The following is a 25,576-nucleotide window of genomic DNA, read 5'->3' as shown; positions in this document are numbered from 1 at the left end:
AAACATACTTTATTATTTCAGCTGAAATACGTTCTTTACGAAAACTTTCATCAATTTCTGTTCGGCTCTATGCTCCGTTCCATGTGGTAAAATATTGTCCTGCTTCTTTGTTTTTATTTTGACGTATAAAATATTCAGTGGCTTTATTAATTTAATCTGACCTTACAAATTAAGTTAACAAAAATAAAAATCGCCAGATTTCCAATTTTTATGCGATAAAAAGAAAAACAAATCACAATTATAGACAATAGAACAATTTTGCCCTTTTCTCTCTTAACTATTTATATATGTCCAACTAAATTAACAAGAGGGCGCTCTGCGCTTACAAACCCACACCTTCTTTGACTTGCCAACATTCCCAGTCATTGCATAAACATGATAAAGACACGTTGTAAAAAAAAAAACATTCTTAACTTCATTAGGATAAAATGTATATAATTCAACTTGATCAGTTTTGTGTATAAACTGAGCTCAAATGGCAATTTGTATTGGATTTACTTGGAGATTTAGCTCTTGTTAAAACAAGAAATATAGTAACATAAACTATGATCCAGGAGGGTGTTTCACAAAGATTTAAGTATGAATTAGAGTCGCACTTAAATCTTGTATTTTACCCTTTTGACACCATATTTCGGTCGAGCATACATGATGTAATACCTCCACAACCCAAATTTGATGGGAATCGGTCCATGGAGCCCCAATATATGACCTCATGAATACATAATTAGCCTCACTGATATCTATGTATTATTGGCCCGTTTCTAAATGTTTTGAACCAGGCCAGTAATACAGTGACTTCAATTGGGCCCCCATGGACGATTCCCACCAGATTTGGGTTGTGGGAAGTTTCATAATGCCCCTCAGTGGTATGGTATAAAAAACGTTAAAAAAAGTGACGTCATCACCTTGGTATTCAATATAATTCATAACTAAGGAAGCTTAATACCTCGGTCACATTTTCTCTACGGCGGCCGTGCGGCTGGTCGAAAAGAGCCAGGTGGCTTGAATAAAAAATGATAAAACGGCTGTTTTCGACCCGCCGTACGGCCGCCGTAGAGCAAATGTGACCGAGGTATTAGAGTGTCAACTACTTGACGAGATGGTGAGAGGGTAAATTTGTCGACTTAGCAAGTTGAAATGACGTCATAAGTTTTCTTGCCATGTCGTCATCTCGAAAGGTACACATCGTCATACAGACTTAATTTCCTTTTAAGTCGACTAGGCAAGACAATTTATGTCACCATGAAAACATAGTCAAATAAACAATAATACAATAAACCTTATACGTCACCATGGCAGGCAAGTACTTAAAAGTCGACTTGGCAATAAAATAATGTCGCAACGTCCACTTACACAAAGTAACGAATTAAGTGATGAAATAAATGTATCTTGCCACATCGTCAAGTAATTGGCATTTTAAAACCTCCATGGTATATTGTGTAATGCATGCAGAACACGAAAGGCATTTCTATTGCGCCGTTCAAAGACAATCGGAGATACTGCGCATGACACGTGTAGTCGCTATCTCCATGTTCACACACATTTACGCACAGTCGTTTGACGCGTACGTACGTCACCATGCATCAAGATGCGACTGTGTTTGAACTATAAGATTGCGTCTGCAAAGTGTAATGCGAATTTGCATACCCGAATCTTCCTGACTGGCGCAAAATGAAATACCGATTCGTGTGCCACAAACATGAATGGGTGTAGCAACAAACTTCCGTTCAAATACAAATCAAGCATATAATTAAGTCCGAACATCAAGCATAAAGGGGCGTTGTCAGAAAGACGAGTTTCAATTGAACGCAAAGCAGCTTCCAATTTATAGTTATCAACGTAATTAAATGACTTTTACTTGAATTTCGTTTTTACTTACACTTGATTTAGAACCGATCCGAATAATCTTACAATTTCTCCTAAGAGATTTTCGTGACGCAACTTACTTGACTCGCTTTTTGGTAAACATACGGTTATGCGCACGCGCTATACAGGAAGTACCTGTTTTGCGCATTTGCATAGCTCTTGTGTGAAATAAGCGAGTCAAAGAAGTTGCACCGCAAATTTAAAGCTATCAAACTAAGGATCTATCTGATAACTTCATAATTTTTTCTTTTGTCATTTCTTTCAATCTTTGCCTTCGAACTTATAATACTCTGTAACAATGCAAAACATTTATGAGCACCTAATAGACAAGAAATACGATATTAAAAAAGTCAAAGTGGCCTTTCCTTGAGATCATCATATTAGGCACAAACTCTACAATCAGATAAAAACGCTTGCAGGGATCATTAGAGTACAATACAAAAACCAAATAATTCAAGTTACATTAAGCTTTATTTCCTGTACCATAGTAGTCTTAGCGTCATCACTCAGTGCGTCATAATCATGATTACAACATAGGCGGCTTATGATTTTGTTTTTGGTTGTTTGTGTTTTCTGCATGCGATAATGTTAAAATAATTTGATGGGATTGAGCTGTTTCCATTGCCATTCTGCTTGTTCACGTTAACTGACTAAGTGGGGCACAACCTTATTAGTGAGCGTACAGCCTAACCCCGGCCAATGTTCTGCTGTACGCAACACTATGAAAATTCAACCCACACTTACGCATACATAATGCAGTAGGCTACAGCTCTGGTTGCAATGGGAACAGCCAATACTGAATATAAATGCCAGCTGTGGAAACATCTAACATGGGTTTTAACAGAATGTGATAAAATAAACACGAAGGTATTGATATTTATGAATAAAAGAAAAATGTGCCGAATGATTCTTAAAGACAATGTTTAATTTCTGATTGATAAAAAAAGTATGGCATAAGAGCCAAATATCGGGTCTTTTTCCAGAAAATATTAAGACACGGTCCCACGTGTGCTAATCTGTGTTGGTGAGTGTGGTAAATTTTCAGCTTATAGTTTATGATTCCAAAGAGTTACAGGTTACAGTAAATAAACCAGATCTACACCTCCCACGATAATGAATGAGGGATAGCTAGCCTCAATTTTACAGACTCTCTCATGAAATTAGTGTTTGTCGCAACTACATATTAAACCTTAAATTACTACTCAAGTAATGATGTAGCAATTACATTAACAAGAAGGCCTTAATACAAATTGGATTTACACGATTAACACAGTTGTGTACTCACTACGTGCATATAATTCTTCAAGCCTCTAAAAAGCGATTCTTTTGGAAAAAAAACGAAAAACGAATTAACATATATAACATGTAGAGTTAATGGAGTTTCAAACTAAACATTTTTCCAGCACTTGTATAAAGGTATTATATCCTATATATCAAATGCACAAAATTATATATTGATAGACTTACATTGATGATACATTTTTATCAAACATAAGAAAATAATAATCTTTCTGACACATCGGTTGTTTCATATGAGATGAAAAGCTATATATACTTCACTTATATTTATATAACTATTACTATTGCAATAATGCAGTATTGAAATTACGTTTTTCCACATTGCAAACAAATGATTTACTGCAGCTGGAGCTCTTTGCCCAAAACTGTTTATCATGTAAAAGGCATTATATTGACACAGTGATTTAAACAAAAAAATGTCAAAACACATTTAAATACATCGGTGCTCTAAACGCCGCCGCCTCTTTTTTTTTAATTTGTTTTTAGATAATATGTAAAAATTGAATAAACACCGCGTGTGAATTATTTATAAATTTTATTTTTAAGAAGTCAACAACTAATGAAAAAAACATAAGAAATAATGAATGACTAAATGAGTAAATGATAAGAAAAACACGCAAATGAATTAATGACTTAATGAATGATTAATACAATACACATTAATAAATAAATGAATAAATAAATAGATGCAAGTAAAATTCCTGATTTTCTTGAAAGATCATACATTTTATCACATACTATCCATGATACCATTGTACGCTCTTTATCTATTATTTTATATTATCCTTTTTTATAGCCAAGGTCAATTTTGTTATCCTCAATTGACATTAAACTTTGTATGTTTTTACGGTGTATTGTTACTTTCATTTTATTTGTTGCACTTTGTGAACCGCAAAATACATGTTAAGAAATCTGAAATTTCAAATCTCTGTCGCAAGTGTGTCCTTGTAAGCATAGGATAAAGTAACAAGTGAATACTCGAGTGGTCCAGTCTCGGCTTTAATACGAATCATGGACGGCCTTAATATTCTCATACCAGTACTGTTCTTGAATCTAATTTGTAGTATAACCGATAGTATTCCTTTCCACTTCAATATTAATCGTTTTAAACACTTTAGACAACCAACTAACAACAAAAAACAATCTTGCAGTAATATAAATTGTTGATTACTATTACAAATTATTCCCATTATAACATTACCATTACACTCTTAAGCAACATACTGTCCACACAACATTTGGTTAAAACTTCGTCAAATTTTTGGGTAGTTTTGAACCAATAATGTGTGCTTTGGGTGAAAACTACACAGTATTGGCTAAAAACTACCCAGAGTTTTATCAATAATAAAGTAATAATAATAACAATGTGTTATTTACCCAGGGTAGCCACTTCCACTTCAGTTAGAAAACTGCTCTACCAGCGGGCCCTGCATAACAATATTTTATTATTACCCTTCTCCAATCTAAAATGCTGAGCGCCTTGCAAGAAGGCAGAAGGTCCCATTTTATAAGTCTTTGGTATGACTCTGCCAGGTATCGAACCCGCGACCCCCCGTACATGATGCGGACGCTCTACCACTGAGCCACCATGCCCGGATAAAATTTTTAACAAATTGTTGTGTGGACAGTGGGTGATTTCAAGTCCGGTGTTGACCTTTTGGTGTTGGTGTTAGGTCAATTTTTACACGATTTTAACATCAAACATAACATGAAGATGGTCCCGAAAAGTTACTCACTAGTTGTTGAGATGTCAATAATGTGATCTGGATCAGTTTTACAAAATCTGAATGAGTTTTGGAGCTAGGGGAAGCAATCCAAATTCCAACACTAACACCAACACCAAGGCCAACAGCGGACTTGAAATCACCCAGTATGTTGTCGAACATTTTAAGAGTGTAGGCTTTGAGGCTTGATAAAAAATAATTACTGTTGCTTTGTCATTATCAGTAATTGTGATAACTAAGAACAAAAGGCATTGTATAGACCAGGTGACTAGAATAGTACATCAGGGATAAAGTTTGGAAATCTGTTTTATTGTCTGCCTTTGGCACATTTGACTATTGTTTAGGCTACTGTCAAATACCAGTGATAATGAAGGCTCTATTTATTACTGTTCAGCTTGGATGTGATAAATATTTTGAAAGGAATACATGAATAATCATCAAATCACAAATGCCTATGTCAGTGAATTTGAAAGCCACCTTCATGGTTGTCTCCAATGACCCTTTTCTGCTCGTGCGCAGTTTACAACCGTGAACAGGCGTATTGTTTCAACACTTCTCCGATGCGAACATAATAAACATATAGGCTTGGTGTTGGTGTTAAAGCTGAAACACAATAACATTTAAAAAGAATGGGTCAATGTATCAAAATAAAACTGTTAAGCCCCTCAAAACAATGTAGCAAACTCATTTTCTTTGAGGGAGTACGACGAAAGAGAAGCGCGGTCTAAAAACCTACAAAAAATCATGGCATGAAACGAAATTACAACTGAAGTGACATCATCCCCGACAGTCCCTCACACACAGTTTATATATTTCAATGAACTAAATGTAATCTTAAGTAATACATGTTTTAGCAGCTCATTATGTTTTAAGCTTACCGACCTGAAGTTAGACGTTTCAAGAATTCCTCATAATGACTTCAACATTGCTTGCCTCCCGTGGCATCGCCAAATGTGACGTAGTTTTGCAACCAATTCCTCCCAAAATCAGGAAGGAAGATTTGGGATCCTTTTTTAAGCTATTATCAAGAAACCAATTTGGTTTTAAAGTTAATATTTCAACTATTTTTTTCGTTTTCTACATACCATTTCCCATTAATCTATACCGAATTCAGTCAATATTATTTCACCTTCAAATAAATTAACACAGAGCTTTTTGCAGTGTAAAAATCAGTGGTCATTAATTGCATAGTTGAATAATTTGACATTGTTTTATTTTGTCACTTTTACATTCTTGGATGTAATAAACCTCTGATGTTTATACGCCGATATGCAGCTAGCTTATCAGACTGGTGTACTTTCCCCCAATGAAGTTCTTTCATCTAACCATTCATTCTTGGCAACAAGATGTTGAGTGCACCAGTCTATTCAGCGGCCTCCTGTAAATAAATTTTGAACGGTATAAAAATGTTATATTATAATGAATAAGCGTAAAATACACTAGAACACTCTTATATATCTTAGAACCCCTATTTGCCCCATATTTGATATCTTTTAAGGCCTGGTACCACTGGCCGACGGAGGAAAACGTACCCATAGCGGATACAGCGAACAAGCAAAATTTTGGGGTGGCTCCGTCCGTTTTCATCCGCTCCAGACAATGGACAAAATGGACGAACAATTAAATCACAGTGGACGGATGCTCGATGGATATCTGGATATAGAGCGTATGAAATACGTATATGCAAAGAGTACACAACGGATACATAATTTTTTCCAACGGATGGCAAGATCATTCTTCTCCGTTTTACATCCTCTCTGAATCCGTAGGTACAGTGGGACCAAGCCTTTAAGCTCCTCAAAGAAACAGCAGAATGTTCTAAACAGTCTTTCAGAACAAGTTTTGTTCTGTTCTACGGAAACCTTATTAGGTTGAACCCAGTAAGTTCAACTTGAACTTACTGGATTATTTGCATAGTTAATAACCACTTGGATTGATTGATTGATTGACTGATTGATTTTAGTCGTCAAGAATATCACAGGTAATATGAGATACAATGTTCTACCTTGAACAGGATGATCCATGAAAGACGAAAGGCTTATTTCCAATGGGATCCTAAGTAAAGAAACTTCATGGGTTTCTTGAAGATCCCAACGGGGTTCTGAAAGACTGCTCAGACTCTTCTCGCGCGTCTTTGAAGAACCTTTAAATTTGGTAAAGGTTCCAAATACGGACGAAGAGTTGTTCAAATCAACACATTTGTTTCTATAAGAATGAAAATTCCTTAAGGCTTGGTCCCACTGTACTTACGAACAAGGGCGGAAATCTGTCTCCAAAGGTAGGGGGGGGGACCAGGGGCTGGAAAATTTGACGAGCAAAAAAAGAAGAAAAAAAGTGGGTATCACCAAAAAATTAAGGTCATTTCGACTAAAATAAATTTGACAAGCAAAAAAAAAAAGGAAAAGAAGGGTATCACTCCAAATGAAAGGTCATTTCGTCCAAAATACATGTTTTATTTCAATGTCTTTCTTTCCATCATAAAAGACCGAAAATAGTAGGGGGGACATTTGATATTGTGTCCCCCCTACTATTTTCGGTCCCCCCCCCCCCTGGGATTTTCGCCCATGCTTACAACTGCAGAGAGGATGTAAAACGGAGAAGAATATTGCCATCCGTTGGAAAAAACTATGCATCCGTTGTGTACTCTTTGCATACGTGTTGCATACGCTCTATATCCATCGAGCATCCGTCCACTGTGATTTCATTGTTCGTCCATTTTGTCCATTGTCTGGAGCCGATGAAAACGGATGGAGCCACGCCGATATTTTGCTTGTCCGCTGTATCCGTTATGAATACGTTTTGTATCCGTGGGCCCATTGGACCAGGCCTTAAAAGTGATTAGCTAAAACTCTTGATAAGTGACGATGGTGGGGCCAATATAAGACCTTCAAAAAATATTTCATGTGCATATTACACTTTGAATAAATGGTATCTGGTGGGTGTTTCATAAAGTTGTTCGTAAGTTAAGAGCGACTTTAAGAACGACTGGTGATCCTTTCTTGTGGTAAATGGTATACACCATTGGCGATGATTTAGCGCGTAAGACAGGTTAACCGGTCGCTCTAATAACTAACGCACAGCTTTGTGAAACGGCCCCCTGGCCTGGGGGGGGGGGGGTTACTCGACCAAAAAAGTAGTAGGTATGTGCCGCGGGCGAGACAAAAAAAGGTGGCCTTGGAGCGGGCTTATTGTAAAAATGAGGGTCCTCGGAACGGGCTTCGGAAGTACAAATGTTTGTGAAAATGGGGGTCCTTGGAACGGGCAGCCTGCGTGTGAGTGCGTATGCATCCCTATGGAACGTGCATGCAGCTAGCCCGGCGACACGGGTGCCGGGTGCACTAGCGCAGTGGCGATGGTCGGACAGCGCTTTGCGGCCACTTTTCACCAAAATTGCGGCTCATTGTAGCAGATCAATGCGGCCGGAACGGCGTTACGGAAAATATGCGAAGCTTTGGAGCGGATTTCTTTCTTCTTTTTTCTCGATAAGAAGAAAATGCTATGCTTTGGAGCGGCTTTCTTTGTTCTTTTTCTCAATAAGACAAAAATGCTATGCCTTGGAACGGCAGTTTGATTGTAAAAATGGGGGTCCCCTCCGCGGCACATACCCACTATGCATTATATTCTTAGTGCCCCCCCCCCCCCAGGCCCCCTGGAATAAGATCAAATCTTTGTTGATATATTAATGGCAGTTTTAAAATCTATTCATGTGTATTAGTGACATCATTCAAGTCTTGCTATATACATGATAGAGAATAGGGTTTACCTTAAAAATTCACCCAGAGTTTACTTGTAAAAAAAAATTGAATCACAGTTTGCATATATCATCAGTTCTGCAGTGGAATCATGTAATTAATTAATTTTTTTTTTTTTTTTAACTGTTGGAAATAAAAGAATACGATTTCATATTTATATTGAAGAGAATACTGCGAGCCTATGAAATTGGATTAAACACGGGCAATGCCGCGATCACACCCAATGAAATTGATCCACACCGATAACAGATATTAGACTATTTTCAATGACATACTATCGCTCGGTTTGGATACGGTATTGTTGGTGTGACTGTGAAATAAATTTGTTTCAAACATCTCGCTTGTTTTCAAAAGTAGGATAGAACTACTTTCATAATCCATCACTGACACGGCAAATATTGTTAGTTAAATTCTGTACGCATAACACATCAGTCATCTTCACGGATGTGGTCCGTCTGATCTGTTTAATTTTGCAGATGTTTCAACAATGCACTTTAACTTTCATTTGATTGCAAATATTGCTGTGTTGGTTGATGTTCTTAGATGATCACACCAAATTTAAAATATCTGACCCGAAGGAATATTATTTTTTTCCCCAATAGATCTTGGACCGGGCAGCCACTCCGAGCAGTGCCAGATCGACTAGTTCACCACCTATGAGAGTTATAGAGTACCGAAGTGATAACGTCACATTTTTTTTTGCATTTCAGGATTTGTGATACCATATTATGGTAGAGCATGGTAAACAATCACCACTTCCAAAATTTGGTGAGAATTGGTCCATGGGGGCCTGAGATATGACCTCATGAATACATAATTAGCCCAATAATCAATGTATTATCGGCCTGGTTCCGAACTTATAGAACCAGGCCAATAATACATTGACTTCAATGGGGACAATTATGTATTCATGAGGTCATATCTTACGGCCCTACGGACCGATTCCCCCCATATTTGGGTTGTGTGGGTCTTTCATCATGTTATACCGAGGTTTTTACCTGACTGCTAAGAAAGCACGAATGCCTGTGAGCAAGCAACCATGCTCTACTTAAATGTGGTATAAAAACGCTGAAATGCAAAAAGTGAAAATTGATGACGTCACAGTTCGGTACTCTATTATAACACCTTTGGCTGTAACTTGTACACTCTTTAGTGCTATATTCAATCTCTAGGGTGTAAATGTAACACCTCAGTGTGTGATCATCTATTGACACCAACTGGTGTACACTCCGGTGTTTAGAGTGCATGTTTACCTGATCTCCGAAAGGTAGAGTTATCTTCTTTATCTTGCCATCCGATGTAGGTTTCACCCTAGAAATAAAGGTGAACATAGTTTATATTATTTTGAAGGAAACTCTCAGGACATATACATGATATAGCAGAGTAAAACATTGTGAACACAATCACTGCATAAATACTTAAGTTTAACGTATATTTCAGACTTAAGGTTTTCATCAATCTATCAATTATATGTAAAAAATGTGGCATCTTCCTGGAACGTATTTTAATACAAGAGAAAGAAGTTACCACTTGATTAATCCTTTATTATAGGTGGGCTTTATGACACGATAATATCATCAATATTGAAATGATCAACAATTAGTAAGGATGAGGACATAATAGTGCTGCCTTCTTTTACTCAATTTCGTATTGTAAGAAAATAGGGAATGTGTGACCGAGAGGTAAAGAAAATAAAGATGAAAAATTAATTTCCTAGAATGAAATGGAAAAGTGGTATGTTAGGACTCACTTAGCAGCTTGCAAAGCGGCGATACGTGTATTGAGTTCCTTAATCTGTCGAAAAACGATAGAAGAATAGCAAGAATAGTATCTCCATTGAAAACTGAAGCTCGGACATTCAAATGTTCTTTTATTGAAGTATTGCATTTCTATGGACATTACAAGAAACATCCTGGTCCACACTGCATCAATCTACAAACTAACAGGTATATGTGAAGTTGCTGTCGTCTTTGCAAACATCATCACCACAAGAAGTTAATTTGCAATCAGTTGTACAATCGATTCTAAATTATATATTGGTAGATCCAATACAGAAATTAAATCTTTGATGCAACAAATTATACTAGCAGTACATTGCACACTAATTACGAATTGACTTGTGGACATCTATTGACGCGCAATCGATTTTGTTCAACATCCTTATAGACTCAATCTCACACTAAGTGCCAATACAGGCCCCTACACACTTTTTATGAGGGTGGGGTGGGGAGACTTCTGTGAAACTCATTTCTCGTCGACAAAAAAGGATGGAGAATAGGTTGACAGTTGGTTTATGGAAAATATTACAAGGACAAAAACAACATCAGAAAAGGTCATAAGGTTATCAAGTCCAAACGCAAAACAATTTCTTGTGACCCTGCATCATTTATGTTATCAGCTGACCATTGTCTATGAAATATGCATTTATAGTAATTAAATCTATGTTGCAAAAAATTATACCAGCAATAGATTGCACACTAATTACGAATTTATTGATTTTTGTATTTATGATTGACTTGTGGTCAGCTGATAACACATATAATGCAGGTAAAAACTTACATCATATTTCTGTCTCTTTTCTTTCTCCTGTAGATCAAAGAGGTTGCCGAAAGCTTTGACGATCTTAGCATAAAGATCACGTGCTGCTTCTTTAATGGCTTCCTCCGACGTCAGGGAATCAACATCGATGGCTGGTGCTCGTTTAGCAAGGGTCTCTTCTTTCTCTCTAGCGAGCTCTTCAACCGTCATCCTGGCAAACCTTATCCTCTCATCCTAAAGAAAAAAAAACAGAGGCATTATGAGTTCATCATTACACAATATGAGCTGGGTAAGCCTACTGCAAAGAACTTTGTCCTGCGTGGTGTGCCACAGTGTGTTCACACTGTGGAACACAATCTGAAATCACCACACGGTTAGAGCATTTCAAAAATGTGCATCACAATATTCGCATAGTCGACAATGTGAACAGTCACATTGTCGAGGTGTCCACAGTGTGAAAACATCTTCACACTATATAATTCGAGCATTCTAACAGAGTGGATAATATTTTCACACTATGTGAACACACTACGATCACATTGCGTAAAATTGTGTCCTTTGCAGCAGGGAATCTTGAAAGCAACTGTCCACGGTGAAGGGGTTCTGACATCGATTTTTTTTAAGAGGAAGTTTATGGCCTTCGTGTATGCCAGGAACTCCTTTTCGCGATATGGCTATTACCACAGAATCTGCGCGGTGTTTTTTTTTAATTATTATTCACTCCTGTGGTACTAGCACCTACAACACACGGGTATACTGAACAACCAAGGGAATACCACGCGCTGATACAACGGAATGTGATACATTTCCATTCGTGTATTGTATTGTATGTAATTTATAAGATACTAACATGTACAACACGGGTACACAAGGGCGGAAATCTCTCCCCAAAGGTAGGGGGACCATGGGCTTAAAAATCTGATAAGCAAACAAAAAAAAAAAAGGTTATCACCCGATAATGTCAGGCCATTTCGACCAAAATAAATTTGACAAGCAAAAAAAAAGAAGGTTATCACCCCATATGTAAGGACATTTCGGCCAAAATAAATTTGACAAGAAAAAAAAATTATCACCCAAAAAGTAAGTTCATCAAAATACATATTTAATGTCGATTTTTAACTCTTTGAGCACCACGTTCGCACAAATGCACGTACATAGGCGTGCCGTCTTCGCAATTTTGCACAATTGTACATGAGTCAATTATACATTCATATTACCGCTCGTAGCGATGTATTTCTTTCCATCATAAAAGACCAAAAATATTAGGGGGACATATGACATTGTGTCCCCCTACTATTTTGGGTAGGGGAACGCGTCCCCCCTGGGATTTCGGCCCAGGTGGGTACATCAAGGATACGAGATAAGTACCACAGACCACGTACAGGACATCGGCGACACAGTTTTCACAATTCCTAGGATACCTTATGTGGTGCTAACAAACGCAACATTGTTACCACTATTGGTACAAAAGAAGTACCACAGAAGTACTACATGACAATTTCGTAAGTAATTTGTTCTTGTATGGACTGACATTAAAACCATCCACTCCAGGAAAGTGGCCTGAATATATAGCATAACATCCCTGGTTGTGCCTTGTTGACATGAGAGTCTTCTCAAGTTACACTTGTGCTATTTTGTGTCATGGCCCACTTATGATCAAACAGGGTATGTGACTGTAAACTGACATGACTGAAGGGCTTGTACGCTTGTTACGATCTTATAAGCGACTCGGGCTTAACCTGCAACAAGCCGGGTAAGTTCGCGAAAAAGTGTTCTATTGTAAATAATAATGTACACGCCCGCTCAGAATGGGGAGTTGGTGCGATATAATCACGTCAGTAAACGGTACCACCAATTTTCCATAAAACACGTGATTATTATTAAAAGAATCGTACTATATCGGTTATGTAGTGTTAGGGAGTAATTATATAATTGCAGGCGTGAATTCATACGATCTAATACACTTCATTCTGTCGATATATCTGCAATCTGCATGTAATATCGCCAACAAATAATGGTACCAAACAACACAAAGGCAGTGCGCGCACACACTGGACACATTTTCAATAAGCTAGGGAGCGAGTTACTCTATAGCAGCAGTTTACAGTTTAAGACCGTAACATACGCTCAATTAGACATTCTTACCTGAACAACATTCTTGTACGCGTTGGGGTTCCTCATGGCGCGTTGCCTCTCTTCTCTCTCCTTCTTCTTTTGTTCTCTCTGTGCTTTTAGTCTTTCATTCTCTTCCCGTTGTCTTCTCTTTCTCTCTTCTTCACTCTTCGTGATTCTCTCCAGCCACATCGCTTGCTCATTTTTCCTCTCAAGCTGATTGAAATAAGGTTAAAAATATATTGAAAATTCTAACATCAAATATACAAGATCTGATAAATAAACGTGTATTAGGTATGCATTTATGAATTTTCTGCTCCCAAAATGTACTATACGTTTTTTTTTTTTTTTTTTTTTTTTTTTTTTTTTTTTTTTTTGGGGGGGGGGGGCGATATTTACACATCAGAAACAAGAGGTTACATTAGTATGGAAAAACAACAGGAAGATAAGCCCAGCACAGGCCTATTGAGAACTAAACACTTCATAAGGTAAAAATGGCAGAGGTAATAATGGCAGAGGTAATAATGGCAGAGGTAATAATGGCAGAGGTAATATTGGCAGAGGTAAAATGGCAGGGGTTATAATGGGAGAGGTAAAATGACAGCTCAAGGTAAATTATGGCCAGTCTTAAACCCCCATGCAATGAATTGTCAAAAAGCCCCCCGCATGTACATACATTAAATAAGAAGTGCATGTCACGGTTAGGCATCTCATCATCAGTATGTCTTCATCGGCCTTAACAATGCTATTTACGAATTCGTTGGAGGTGTACCGTGAACGCTTTTCAAAAAGAAATCAAACGACAGATATTTTTTCATTCAATTTATCAGGAGCAAAATGAAACTGCACTATTCTCATTTATCATTTTATAACATTCCTTTTTGTCTGGCTGGTTTTTTATATCTAAAGTTTTGCCAGGTTTACCGATGCAAAAATGAGGAAGAGTAGACATAAGAGAGGTGGAGAGACAGAGAGGGTTAGGGGGCGGGGAAAAACATAGAGAACATAGCGGGAAAGCTTAGACGTTGAAATTCTCACGAATGATTGTGGTTAAATATTATGTCCTTATTTGTAATGTCGTCTGTACTATTCTTTTTAAATAATTGAATGACAATAAGCATGCGTTCCCAGGCTTGGCACTGAACATGTAACTGATTATGAAAATCAATAATAATCTTGTTTTGACTGAAAAACCAATTTGGGGTCGATCGAGGGAGTCCGTCTGGTTCAGATTCTTTGCATAAAAGAAGACCCTGAAACTTTACCGCTGTATCCAATATGATATAAACGCCTTGATGGTCATAACCCTTTGAAGCGGAAGTACTGTTGGGTATTTTGTACACCATAAGCAGCACCCTCTTGGTAATTAGCTTGGTATGCTAAAATGTAGATATTTGATACAAATCTCTGTTATATTTCAAACAGAAGAAAAAACATTGTTTATTATCTAATTGATATTATTTTTGTTGAAATTCTTTTTCTGACCTAAAAGAACCTCCCCAACCACTTTATCACTGACATGATGCTACAGGGCATCGAATCTTTAGGTACCCGTCCTGACTCAGTCCGTACTAGCAGAGAGAAGTTCTGGATGAGACGACTTCGCACCACCCAACCTCATGGCCTGAACATCCAAGAGGGGAACGACAAATTTTTCTTTCCTATCCACTTTCAATTTATATACAGTGCGTCCCAGAAAAAACGAAACCGAGATTAAGAGATGATTTATCATAAATTAATCACAAATACAATAAACAAATGACCTACCAATGTAAAGCTTAGAATCTCCTCTTTCATCTGATATTACTTAGATTATTCTCCATTTTTTTTTTTGCAGGAGTTTCTGCATTTATTGTAAAGTCAAAATAAATTTACAATACATAAACATAATCATAGTATGACATGAAAGTACATTGTAATGTGACAAATTTATAGAAGTGTCATAACAAAATTTAGACATGAATACAATTTAAGGATAAAACAAAGTAGTGAAAAAAACAAATGCAGTGGCAAACTATATAAGCAAAATAAATGCTTGAGTAATAGCAGCCAAAGGGGGAAAGGGGCTACATGGAAACCAATTATTCTATAGTTCTAGGTCTGGAAGAAAATCTTACGTCACAAATCATCAGAAAAGGAGAAGGAAGAAAAAAGAAGAAATAAAGTGTGCGTGTGTGTACAAGTGGGTGAACGTGCAGGTGTGATATTTAAGAATACTTCGATAAAAGAAATTTATTTAATGAAGCTTTAAAAGAAAAGATAGATGCAGTGAGTTTAATATCATTGGGCAAATCATTCCAGATGTCTGGGCCATGATGTCTGATCGTTTTATGTGCTAATATTGTTATCGGGTTTGTGAGGTGGATGTTGGATGAGTGTAGGATATGAATGAATGTTGCTGTTGTAAACAAAAATATATTTTGCATTCATGCATGAGTGAGCATGAGTGAGCAAAAATAATTTGAAGAAAGGATACCAAAAACTCGGTATCTGAATTTCAAAAAGAAAATCACATGCCTAAAAAGTTCAATATCTGCTCTTTTATTTAATACCTTAATCACAAAAAATGGTCAACAAGTAAAAAAGTAATGTTCCCTCGAAACAACGCTTGTATTTCCATAATTTCATTAAATAAACGTGTTTTCACCGGTTTCCCACAGAAGCTATCGCACGGTAACAAAAGACTTAATGCATGGCTGATCGTCAACAAAACGGAGTGTCAAGTGAGTTTGAACGCTAGCCTGTTGAACCTCTTAATTTTATGAAATTATTGAAATTCAAGCCTTATTTCAAATAACCAGAACTCTGTTATTTCTTGACCATTTTCTGTAATTGAGGTATCATATTAAAGAGCAGATATTGAACTTTTTAAAACTGTGGTTTCCTTTTTGAAACCCAGATACAGCCCGCCAAATGACTTTTTGGTATCCCCTCTTCAAATTATTTTAGCTCACTCATGCGTGAATGTGAAATAATCTAAGTAATTTCGGATGAAAGAGGAGATTCTAAGCTTTACAATGGTAGGTCATTTGTCTATTGTATTTGTGATTAAGTTATGATAAATCATCGATACATCTCGGTTTCGTTTTTTTGTGGGACGCACTGTATACATATAATAAGCCTGTTCAAGGTTGTAAACTGCGCACGAGCAGAAAAGGGTCATTTGAGATAAACCATGAAGGTGGCTTTCAAATTCACTGACATAGGCATTTGTGATTTGATGATTATTCGTGTATTCCTTTCAAAATATTCATTTTATCACATCCAAGCTGAAGAGTAATCAATAGAGCCTTGATAATCACTGGTATTTGACAGTAGCCTAAACAATAGTCAAATGTGCCAAAGGCAGACAATAAAACAGATTTCCAAACTTTATCCCTGATGTACTGTTCTAGTCACCTGGTCTATACAATGCCTTTTGTTCTTAGAATTTGAATACTCTACCGGTTAATCTTACGCAACATCTACATTTGAAAATGATAGTGATTATCCTAATGAAAAATCACAAAGGTCATTTGAGAAAAGTTGATCATGAGCTAACCGTGAACTGGCTTATTTTTACCCTCAGCTCTTTTGAATAGTTACATTATAGTTTCTTCCTCTACTTTCCTCCCATATCTCATACAAGCTCAGCTCCAATATTTCTTTCCTTATTCAGGCGATATAATAATTATTATATATATATTTTTTTTCTTCACTCACCTCTTTTAGATTTACCACATCATCAATTTTGCTTATTTACATGTATACTATGGTTTCTTCATAATACACCCCCTCTCTTCTATATTTGCTTTTACCCTTTTAGGCAATTTGCTTCATCTTTTTCACATATACAGGTTTTTTTTCCCTATACTATATACTATATACAATATCAGTTACACCATATGTGTATTTATATTTTTTCATATACATTTCTTTTTTTGATATATTTATATACATATCACTTATATATACATATTTACACTAACCTTCTTCTCTTAGTTTGTTTAATGCTTTATCATATGTCTTTTGCACATTATCAGTTGTTCCCCATTCTTTTCCCTTTTTCCCCCCACTCTTATGCACCAGTTTATTATGCGTTTCTTTGTAACCTGTTTGACCCACCTCTCACTAATTCTGTTGTTATTCATCTCTTCCTCATACCCTCTATCACTGTTATGTTCCAGATCCTGTTTGATGTTGCCTGCCTCATTATCTTGATCCCTCTTGGCTTGAGGTCTTTTACTGGCGTTACTTACACTAACTTCACTAACCTGATTGGTCTTCTCTACTCACTAATGTCCCTTTTGTCTCCTTGTTTCTAGTGTTGCTGTAGCTTGTCTGTGGTCTATATTATGGTTGTTCCACTTTATATGTTTGTCATTTTGCCTCCGACGAAGATTCTGCTAGGATCGAAAGCTTAGGCCCTTTTTGACTTTCTAATTTACTCCATTGGCTCTATTTTATTAGATAAGCAGTTTTCAGCAGCTTCTTTTTGCCACTAAAAGAACTTCACTAAGTTGAAATTATTTTTTGTGTCATTTTCCCCCTTAACCAAATCCCCTTTCATTTTGGAGTGAAAACTTTTTGTTCTCGGCTTTTTAACAAACCAGCACCCCATTTTTCACTAACTTTTCAAAAGTATATAAGTGGTGCTCTCTCAAGCGGAAATATTTTTCGACAGTTATATCGTCATTTGCTTAAATGGATCTGTACCAATGTTAACATGTGGAAAAATCTTCAGGATTTTACATGCGGGGGCTTTTTGACAATTCATTGCATGGGGGTTTAACACTGGCCATATTTTACCTAGAGCTGTCATATTTACCTCTCTCATTACAACCCCTGCCATTTTACCTCTGCCATTATTACCTCTGCCATTTTTACATCTGCCACTTTTACCTCTGCCAGTTTTACCTCTGCCATTTTTACCTCTGCCATTTTTACTTCTGCCATTATTACCTCTGCCATATTTACTTCTGCCATTTTTACCTCTGCCATTTTCACCTCTGCCATTTTTACCTCTGCCACTTTTACCTCTGCCACTTTTACCTCTGCCATTTTTACCTCTGCCATTTTTACCTCTGCCATTTTTACCTCTGCCATTTTTATCTCTGCCATTATTACCTCTGCCATTTTTACCTCTGCCATTTTCACCTCTGCCATTTTTACCTCTGCCATTATTACCTCTGCTCGTTTTTTCCTCTGCCATTTTTACCTCTGCCATTATTACCTCTGCCATTTTACCTGGCACCCTTTCCAAGTGCATGCAAACATTAACAAAAAAGTGCAGACGTCTGGCTTTCTGGTCTTGCAGCACATTTACACGCATCTATATTTAACTGTGCGACTTTCAGATCAGGTAGGTGCACAATTGCGCCTGTAATGGCTCCTACTATTGTGTCATGATTCCGTCATTGCTAAAGGTTTTTCTTTAAGTATATGGCTTTACTCTTATCTGTTTACGATCGATTTGCTCGATCTGTAATGAAAATCATAAGTCAGAAAAAATGGATCCCGTGGGATTAGAGCCTGCCAACTATACTGCTTTCCGGGCAGGTTCGAATCCCACTGGTTCCATTTTTTTCTGACTTATGATTTTCATTACACAGTTACAGATCGAGCATAGCGATCTAAAACAAATAAGAGTAATGCCAAAAATATGTTGAAAAATTAAATTTCCTTCTATTAAAGCCTCTTTATTTACTTTGTAGAATTTACACAACCATGATTTAATTTTGGCCAACAAAACACGAATTTCACCTAAGAAACATGCATTGACACTTTTAACCCCAAATGCTAAACGTTAAATGCAAATTATCACTTACCCTTTTCTTCCTGAGGGCAGCTATCTCCTCGTCGTACGACTCGATGATCTTCCTCACCATCTTCAAAGACTGGATGATCTCCTGTTTGAACTCCTGCCTTTTCTGTCACGTGACAACACAATCAAACAACGACACCCACGTGACAGTCACGTGACTCAAACACATTGAGACGAGGAAACAAACGTGACAGCCACGTTACAAGTTTAAGTTGTTATTATTCATGTTACTTGATATAACGCATCGTACGTGACAGCGTAACGTTACTCAAGTGACGAAAAACCACAAGGAATGAAACAAAAATATACAATGACAAAACACGTGATTATAGTCACAATACGGTGATACACAGATAACGGTTACATGTCTTCCTTGTAACAACTTATATTTATTTATAGTGAAGATTAGCTAAAAACATCGGTCTAATATCATCTTTACATCACAGTAATGGAGTTATCCTGCTGGAAAAATCATAGTGTCACACATTGTGATCACAAAGTGAGATAAACTTGATTCGCATTGTTAAAATTGGGTGTTTTAACATTGTGAAACGGATTTCAAATTGTGTTACACACTTCAACAGACCCTTTGGACAAACTATCGGATGTTGTGTTTTCTCCAACAGGTAGGGTATTAAAAATAAATGCCCAAAACTTTTGAGTGTGACAAAAAGATCACATTTCGAGAGACAATATAATGATTCCTAATCATGATAAGAAGAAGTGTAGACATAACAGTCAGTGGACAAGAATGCCATTAAAAAAAAGGAGTTCAAGAGCATTTTCATTTCGAATTAGTAATCTTATCTCTACTAGTGTTTCGGGATTCATTCCCTCTGTTGAAACATGGAGTTGGTTCGCCCTGAAGTATATAAGGCGACATGTAACCATGACAACAAAAATAAAATAACAAGGAACAAGTTACACTGTCACGTGACAAAGTAAGATGAATTAACGAGTCTATAGTTATCATTATGGATAAAAAACAAATATTAAGGCTCAAGTTGTTTTAACGTTCCCGAGGTTAAAAGGGAAATAGGTATATTCCCGTCATGCATTGCAGCATAATGCAATATTCCATGCAGTGACGTCACTACTCTACTGGGGGATGGGAGCATAATGGGAATGGGGTTCGATATGGGGATGTTAAGTGAGGTTATAGACTTTTTTATTTAGAAAGGCAACGGATTTTTTTTTTTTTTTTTTTTTTTTGGGGGGGGGGGTATTAATGATATTAAAAGCGATTGAGATATCAGTCTGACATGGCTTTGCCTCCCTTAAAATCATTTGACTACGAAATGAATGCACATCAATTAAATTGATGTTCATTTCTATTACAATAACTGACTTGGTGTCATTATCATGATTATAGTGAATAATTATAATATGCAACATTTATATAGCGCTTAATACAAATGTTTAAAAGCGCTGCATACTATTACCCCGGCTTTAGCACGGCCATCTTGATCAGACGCTCAATCCTGGGTCTTAACTAAACATGATGATTATAGTTGTTTATTTTTTAACCGAATTATAGTATATCACAATTCATCATTCTATTACATTTTTTTCCAATCGAATAACATTAGATCACAGTCAATATTTTTCATAATTATCCAGATAACCTGTTTCCTATCCCCTTTCCCTTCTATATAACTGATATATCAAGGATATATTGAGCGTTTGAGCATTTTATTTTATTTTGGGAGTGTGCGGTACGTGAATCATGTGCAAGAACAACAACTGATGTCTATTCATGCTTCAGACAATTTGGCGGCGATTGCCTAAAACATAAAATAATTTGCAAGATGACGGGCAAGCTAGCTTTTTGAGTGACATTCAAATTCACGCTCCGATATATACGTCGGCTGGCTAGCAGACTGGCATTAGATTGCGCGTGCCCATCGATTTTCAATTTCTGTGCGCCTGGCATAGGGGCGTCACCTCAAGCGTGCGCAACGAGAAATGTACATTGAGTTGACGCCATCTTGCCAGCCGCACAGGAAAGTAAATAGAGATGCGCGTAAATGCTAACCCACTTTTGCAAGTCAGGCGACGATTATAGTGAGAGAACAGCAAAGTACTTACAAAAATTGTAAGTACTTACAAAAATTGAGACTACTTTGTCTGCCTCGGCGTCATACTGGGCGAGCAAGTCCTGGATTTGCTTGAGAGATTCTCGGGCCCCGAGTCTCATCTTTTCTTTCTTCTTTCTCTGTCACGTGACAACACAGAACATGGACAAGACCACGTGACGAAAAAGTCACGTGATGGGTGTTAGACATGTTAGGAATTAGAACGAGGCGACGAGTAGAAACATGGACTCCTAACGAACAATATAGAGGGCTCGTTTCGAAAAATTATTTTGCCATTGCTTAGATATTACATTAAAATAATCATGCTCCAAAGTAAAACAGTTTACATGAAATATTATTTCTTCTATTATTGTTTTTTTCACATAAAGTACATTAATAAATAACTCATGAATGTACCTATACTGGACCCATCCATATTCGCCAAATTTTCACCACCAGTGTAAAAAAAAATATTCTTAATGGAAACTATGAAAACTAATGTAACTTGTAATTGTAAATGGTTTGCACAAAAGGTTTTATCGAAAGATATGCATAGTTCAGGTGAATTAGTAATTGAGAGTAAGGGGGAACCATAGGGGAACGGATTCTAACACTACATCTAACTAGTGAAATAGATTAATGTTAATAGGTGTATATGACACGATAGAACACATTCTATGACCTGTTACATGGCTATACATGCACGTAGTATAGTTGACCTAGCCATGGGATTTCCTGTGTATAATGAGAATAGTATAATAATTAATGATAATAATCGTAAAACAATAAAGGTAATACAGTTAATAACAAGAATAATAACATTAATAACAATGCAATCATAGTAGAAGTAGTTGCAGTAGTAGTAGTAGCAGTAAAATAATGAAAATAATAATAATAATAATAACATTGATAATAATAGTAAAATAAAATGATAATAATAGTAATAATACGATTAATTGAAAATATGATAAAGAAATTGTCATCGATATGAAATTAAAATCTTCACCACTCACAATATACGTAGGTATGAACAAACTATTTACAGACCAAGCCTCGCTTTCGTTTTACAACACATAACAAACATATTTCATTAAAGATATTGTTTGTCAAGCTGACAATTTGAAGTTTTTTTAAAGAAATATCATTCTATCTCCATGTTGACTATAATCGAACCGTGTTAAAGTCTCTTTCATTTCCTGAAAATGAAATAATCATGCATTTTCAAAGTCATAAACACGAATCCCTGTTGCTCGAAAAATGCTATATTAATTCCCATATTTATTGGTGGAATTATTATCCGAATTTCCTACATGATTTTTTTTTTTAAAGGGTCCCAAACAGCCAAGAATGGTTTTTGTTTTATTTGTTTGACATGAAGCACTTCTAAAGCATAAATGGATTCAAAGTTTTCGATACAACCTTTGAATTTAGGCTTTCAGATATGCAATCGCAGTAAATGTAAGGTAAGTATTCAAATAGCCTAGGTCTTAATTAGTAAGATTATAAAACATAAGAGAAGGCGCTAAATCTGAATAACCTAAAATTAATATTAAAAAAATCAAATGATATTTATCCAACTTTTTCTCGTTCGAATGGCAGAATGATAAAACAAATTTTGCACCGTTTACCAAACTTTTTAATAGACAGGCTTAGATTTAGTTAAAGTTCAATAAGTACATGATGCGTTAGAGTGGATTAATGTCTTTGCTATACTCGTTAATATAATTAGATTTTGTTACATCACATGACAAAGATCGATTCAAAATCGATTTAAAGCAAGCATGTTTAATTATTTTTACTTTGTTCGGATTTTTAAAATTCTAATTAGTCTGCCAAAGTAATGGCATTTTTTCTGCATATCTTTAGTAAAGAAAACTCGAATATGTTAGTAAATATATTAATTCATGTATAATAATCATTTACATCGCTTCGAGTTTAAAGCACTATATAATGTATATGAATAAACAAAATGTATAGAAATCCATCGTCAAAATGTTGAAATTGAGCATCGCAGTAAGAAAAACAATTACTTTTGCACCCTTCAAATGTTTGGCGCGCAATATTTTGAGCTTTTTACACCTTAATGTTGGACGGTGTCTACGTTTTGCACCATAGCGGTGCAGAGTTGTACCTTTAAGGAAACTTTGCATCCTTGTGAATGCAAAAAAAGCTCTGCATCCCTAAACCATGGACAATTTACACAGGGTGCAAACTATACAAAATGGTGTATATTTTCACCTTTTTTCATGTGGGGTGCGCGGTAGCACCGCAATCGGTGGTGCTATTTAGGGTGCAGATTTGTCATATTCTTAAAGGTGTATTTATATTGAAAGTAGAACATAAGGGAGGACACGAACCTTATCTGAAATGGCTGACTCCTCCTCTTCCGTCAGAGTGCTATGTAGTAGAAATATAATTAGATTTAAATTATTTCAATTTCATAGATTTCACTTCCTTTTACTTCTCTGTGGCTGGGGTTTTCTAAGCAATTCTAAATTTCCATAATATCCCCTATATATGAAAACAATCTTTAGGGACCCCATCGCCAGTCGAATGGGATAATAATTATTATTATCGTTACTTTTGCTGCCATAGTATTTTTAAACATACAAGCAAGTTCATTATTTAGTTTAATTATCACTATATAACACATAAATAAGGGGGATAGCAGGGGAATGTTCATAATCATGATAATTGTGTCGCTGTCTGAGGATGTACGTATGTATGTTCCAAAGTTGAAAGAGAGTTAAAGTGAGGTACAAAATCGGATTAGACAATTGTAGTTAATGAGACGGGCTAGAGAAAGTGGTATTTGTTACCGTGTAATGTAGGTATTTGTTTTGTGTGTGAGGATCTTGTGTATGTTTTAAAGTTGAAAGAAGGAAAGTGAATGAAAAGAAATGGTAATAATGAAGTTTCGAATTGTAACCAGCGGAGAAAAAAATAACTTACTGCTCTCCTTCTTGCTCAACAGCCGCCATGTTCACAGTCTGTTATATGTTTACCCCCTCAACAGGACCTGAAAAAAAAAATAAAAAAGATAACGAACATAAGCGAGGAAGGGGGCAGGGGGGGGAGGTAAGTGGTACCTGGTAGGAATTAATTCTTTGAATTGTATGCGTGCTTAATTAATTACACTCCAATAAATATTGGGTAAAAATGCTCCATTAGGGTAATCTGGGTGTCCAACCAACATTGGGCATTTCTTTTGGGCATCTTTCTTATCCAGTGCGATTAGAATTTTGCCCATTGTAATTGCTGCTTATTTGTTAACTTTACTTGACAATATGCTAAATTGGTTGGACATAATTTTTACAGTGTACGGCGGCCAAATTTAAGCGGGGTTAATGAAATCCAATTAGCCCTTTGGACGAGAATAGAGACGTTAGTGTGATATGCGCTAGACTGAAGAACTGTTTACTATTTCTTTTTGTTATTATCACAGACAATAAAGTGCGACTTACAGTTATCATTACACCAAAAGAACAATGACGTTTTGTCACCTAAATTCACGTAGTAACGGCCTCCCCTATGCAATATTAGGGAGTTCCCTCTTAGCGACATACGAATGAAGTAGTCAAATGCAAATGAGATCCTAAGTGCGACTTTGAAGGGCATTAACTCTTTGTAAAAGAGACCCCCCCCCCCCCTCTTTTTGCTTTGCTTTTTGGTGAAGTTAAAAAGATTGATATAATTATCCAAAGCGACATACCAACGAAATATGAAATATTAATTACCTGAGAACGGGTTATTGCGAATAATAACGGTGAATGAAAATGGCGGGAACAGCGAATCCAACCTTCTATTTATCAACCAGTTTATGCTTATTCCGAGAATTGCTGGGAACGAAACCAAAATCAAAATGCCACACTTTCAAGGAATACTTTGCTGATATAGACACCCTTCTTTCATAGAAGAATGGACCCAAGATGCATCAAAACAAATCAAAATAACATGATCTTCCTCTCCCATCTTCGGGAAGACATTTTCCTCATTTCCCTTGGGTCTTTCTTACAAATTCCTGGCGATGGAAATAGAACAAAACCCTCCATTCAAACAACATGGCCCGAAATAATATTTTATTTTTGTCTTGGAGTATAGCAGACATCAATCATTGCTTATCAAAATGCCAAGATTGGCTATCTCTGATCTTCGTCTTCACTGGAGATTACATATACCAAATGGATAGTACATTTCACCCTCAAATCTAGGAGTGGGGGAGGCAAAGAGGGGACGTTTGATGGACTTTAAATATTTGTTTATCTCTTTTTTGTCATTATTATAATAATTTTTTGTTTCTATTTAGTCATTTATATAAATTTTTGAATTGTCATTGGGGGTGGGGGCAAGGTTGATGTAATTTTCCACCATGCAATAAAACAAATCAAATTGATGAGAATTATGTCT

At 36.4% G+C, this 25,576-nt stretch overlaps 1 protein-coding gene across 2 annotated transcripts; it reads right to left on the bottom strand.

The window, feature by feature from the left end:
- Positions 1-3,649: 3,649 nt before the first annotated feature.
- Positions 3,650-24,191, bottom strand: LOC129267745 (troponin T, cardiac muscle isoforms-like). 2 transcript variants are annotated; one of them, XM_064104681.1, is made up of 8 exons: positions 24,122-24,191; positions 23,527-23,566; positions 19,099-19,200; positions 13,325-13,507; positions 11,201-11,413; positions 10,392-10,435; positions 9,895-9,952; positions 3,650-6,267 (listed from the first exon to the last, which is right to left on the bottom strand). In XM_064104681.1, the coding sequence occupies exons 1-8, from the start codon at positions 24,148-24,150 to the stop codon at positions 6,253-6,255; spliced, it is 684 nt and encodes a 227-aa protein (XP_063960751.1). In that variant the 5' UTR covers positions 24,151-24,191; the 3' UTR covers positions 3,650-6,252. The 2 variants fall into 2 exon arrangements, with proteins under 2 accessions (XP_063960751.1, XP_063960750.1); XM_064104680.1 differs by lacking the exons at positions 23,527-23,566; positions 24,122-24,191 and adding an exon at positions 21,202-21,345.
- Between the last annotated feature and the right edge of the window lie 1,385 nt (positions 24,192-25,576).

This window comes from Lytechinus pictus, chromosome 9, assembly GCF_037042905.1.
Source record: "Lytechinus pictus isolate F3 Inbred chromosome 9, Lp3.0, whole genome shotgun sequence".
NCBI classification, from domain to species: domain Eukaryota; kingdom Metazoa; phylum Echinodermata; class Echinoidea; order Temnopleuroida; family Toxopneustidae; genus Lytechinus; species Lytechinus pictus.
This window is presented reverse-complemented; position numbering and strand designations above follow the sequence as displayed.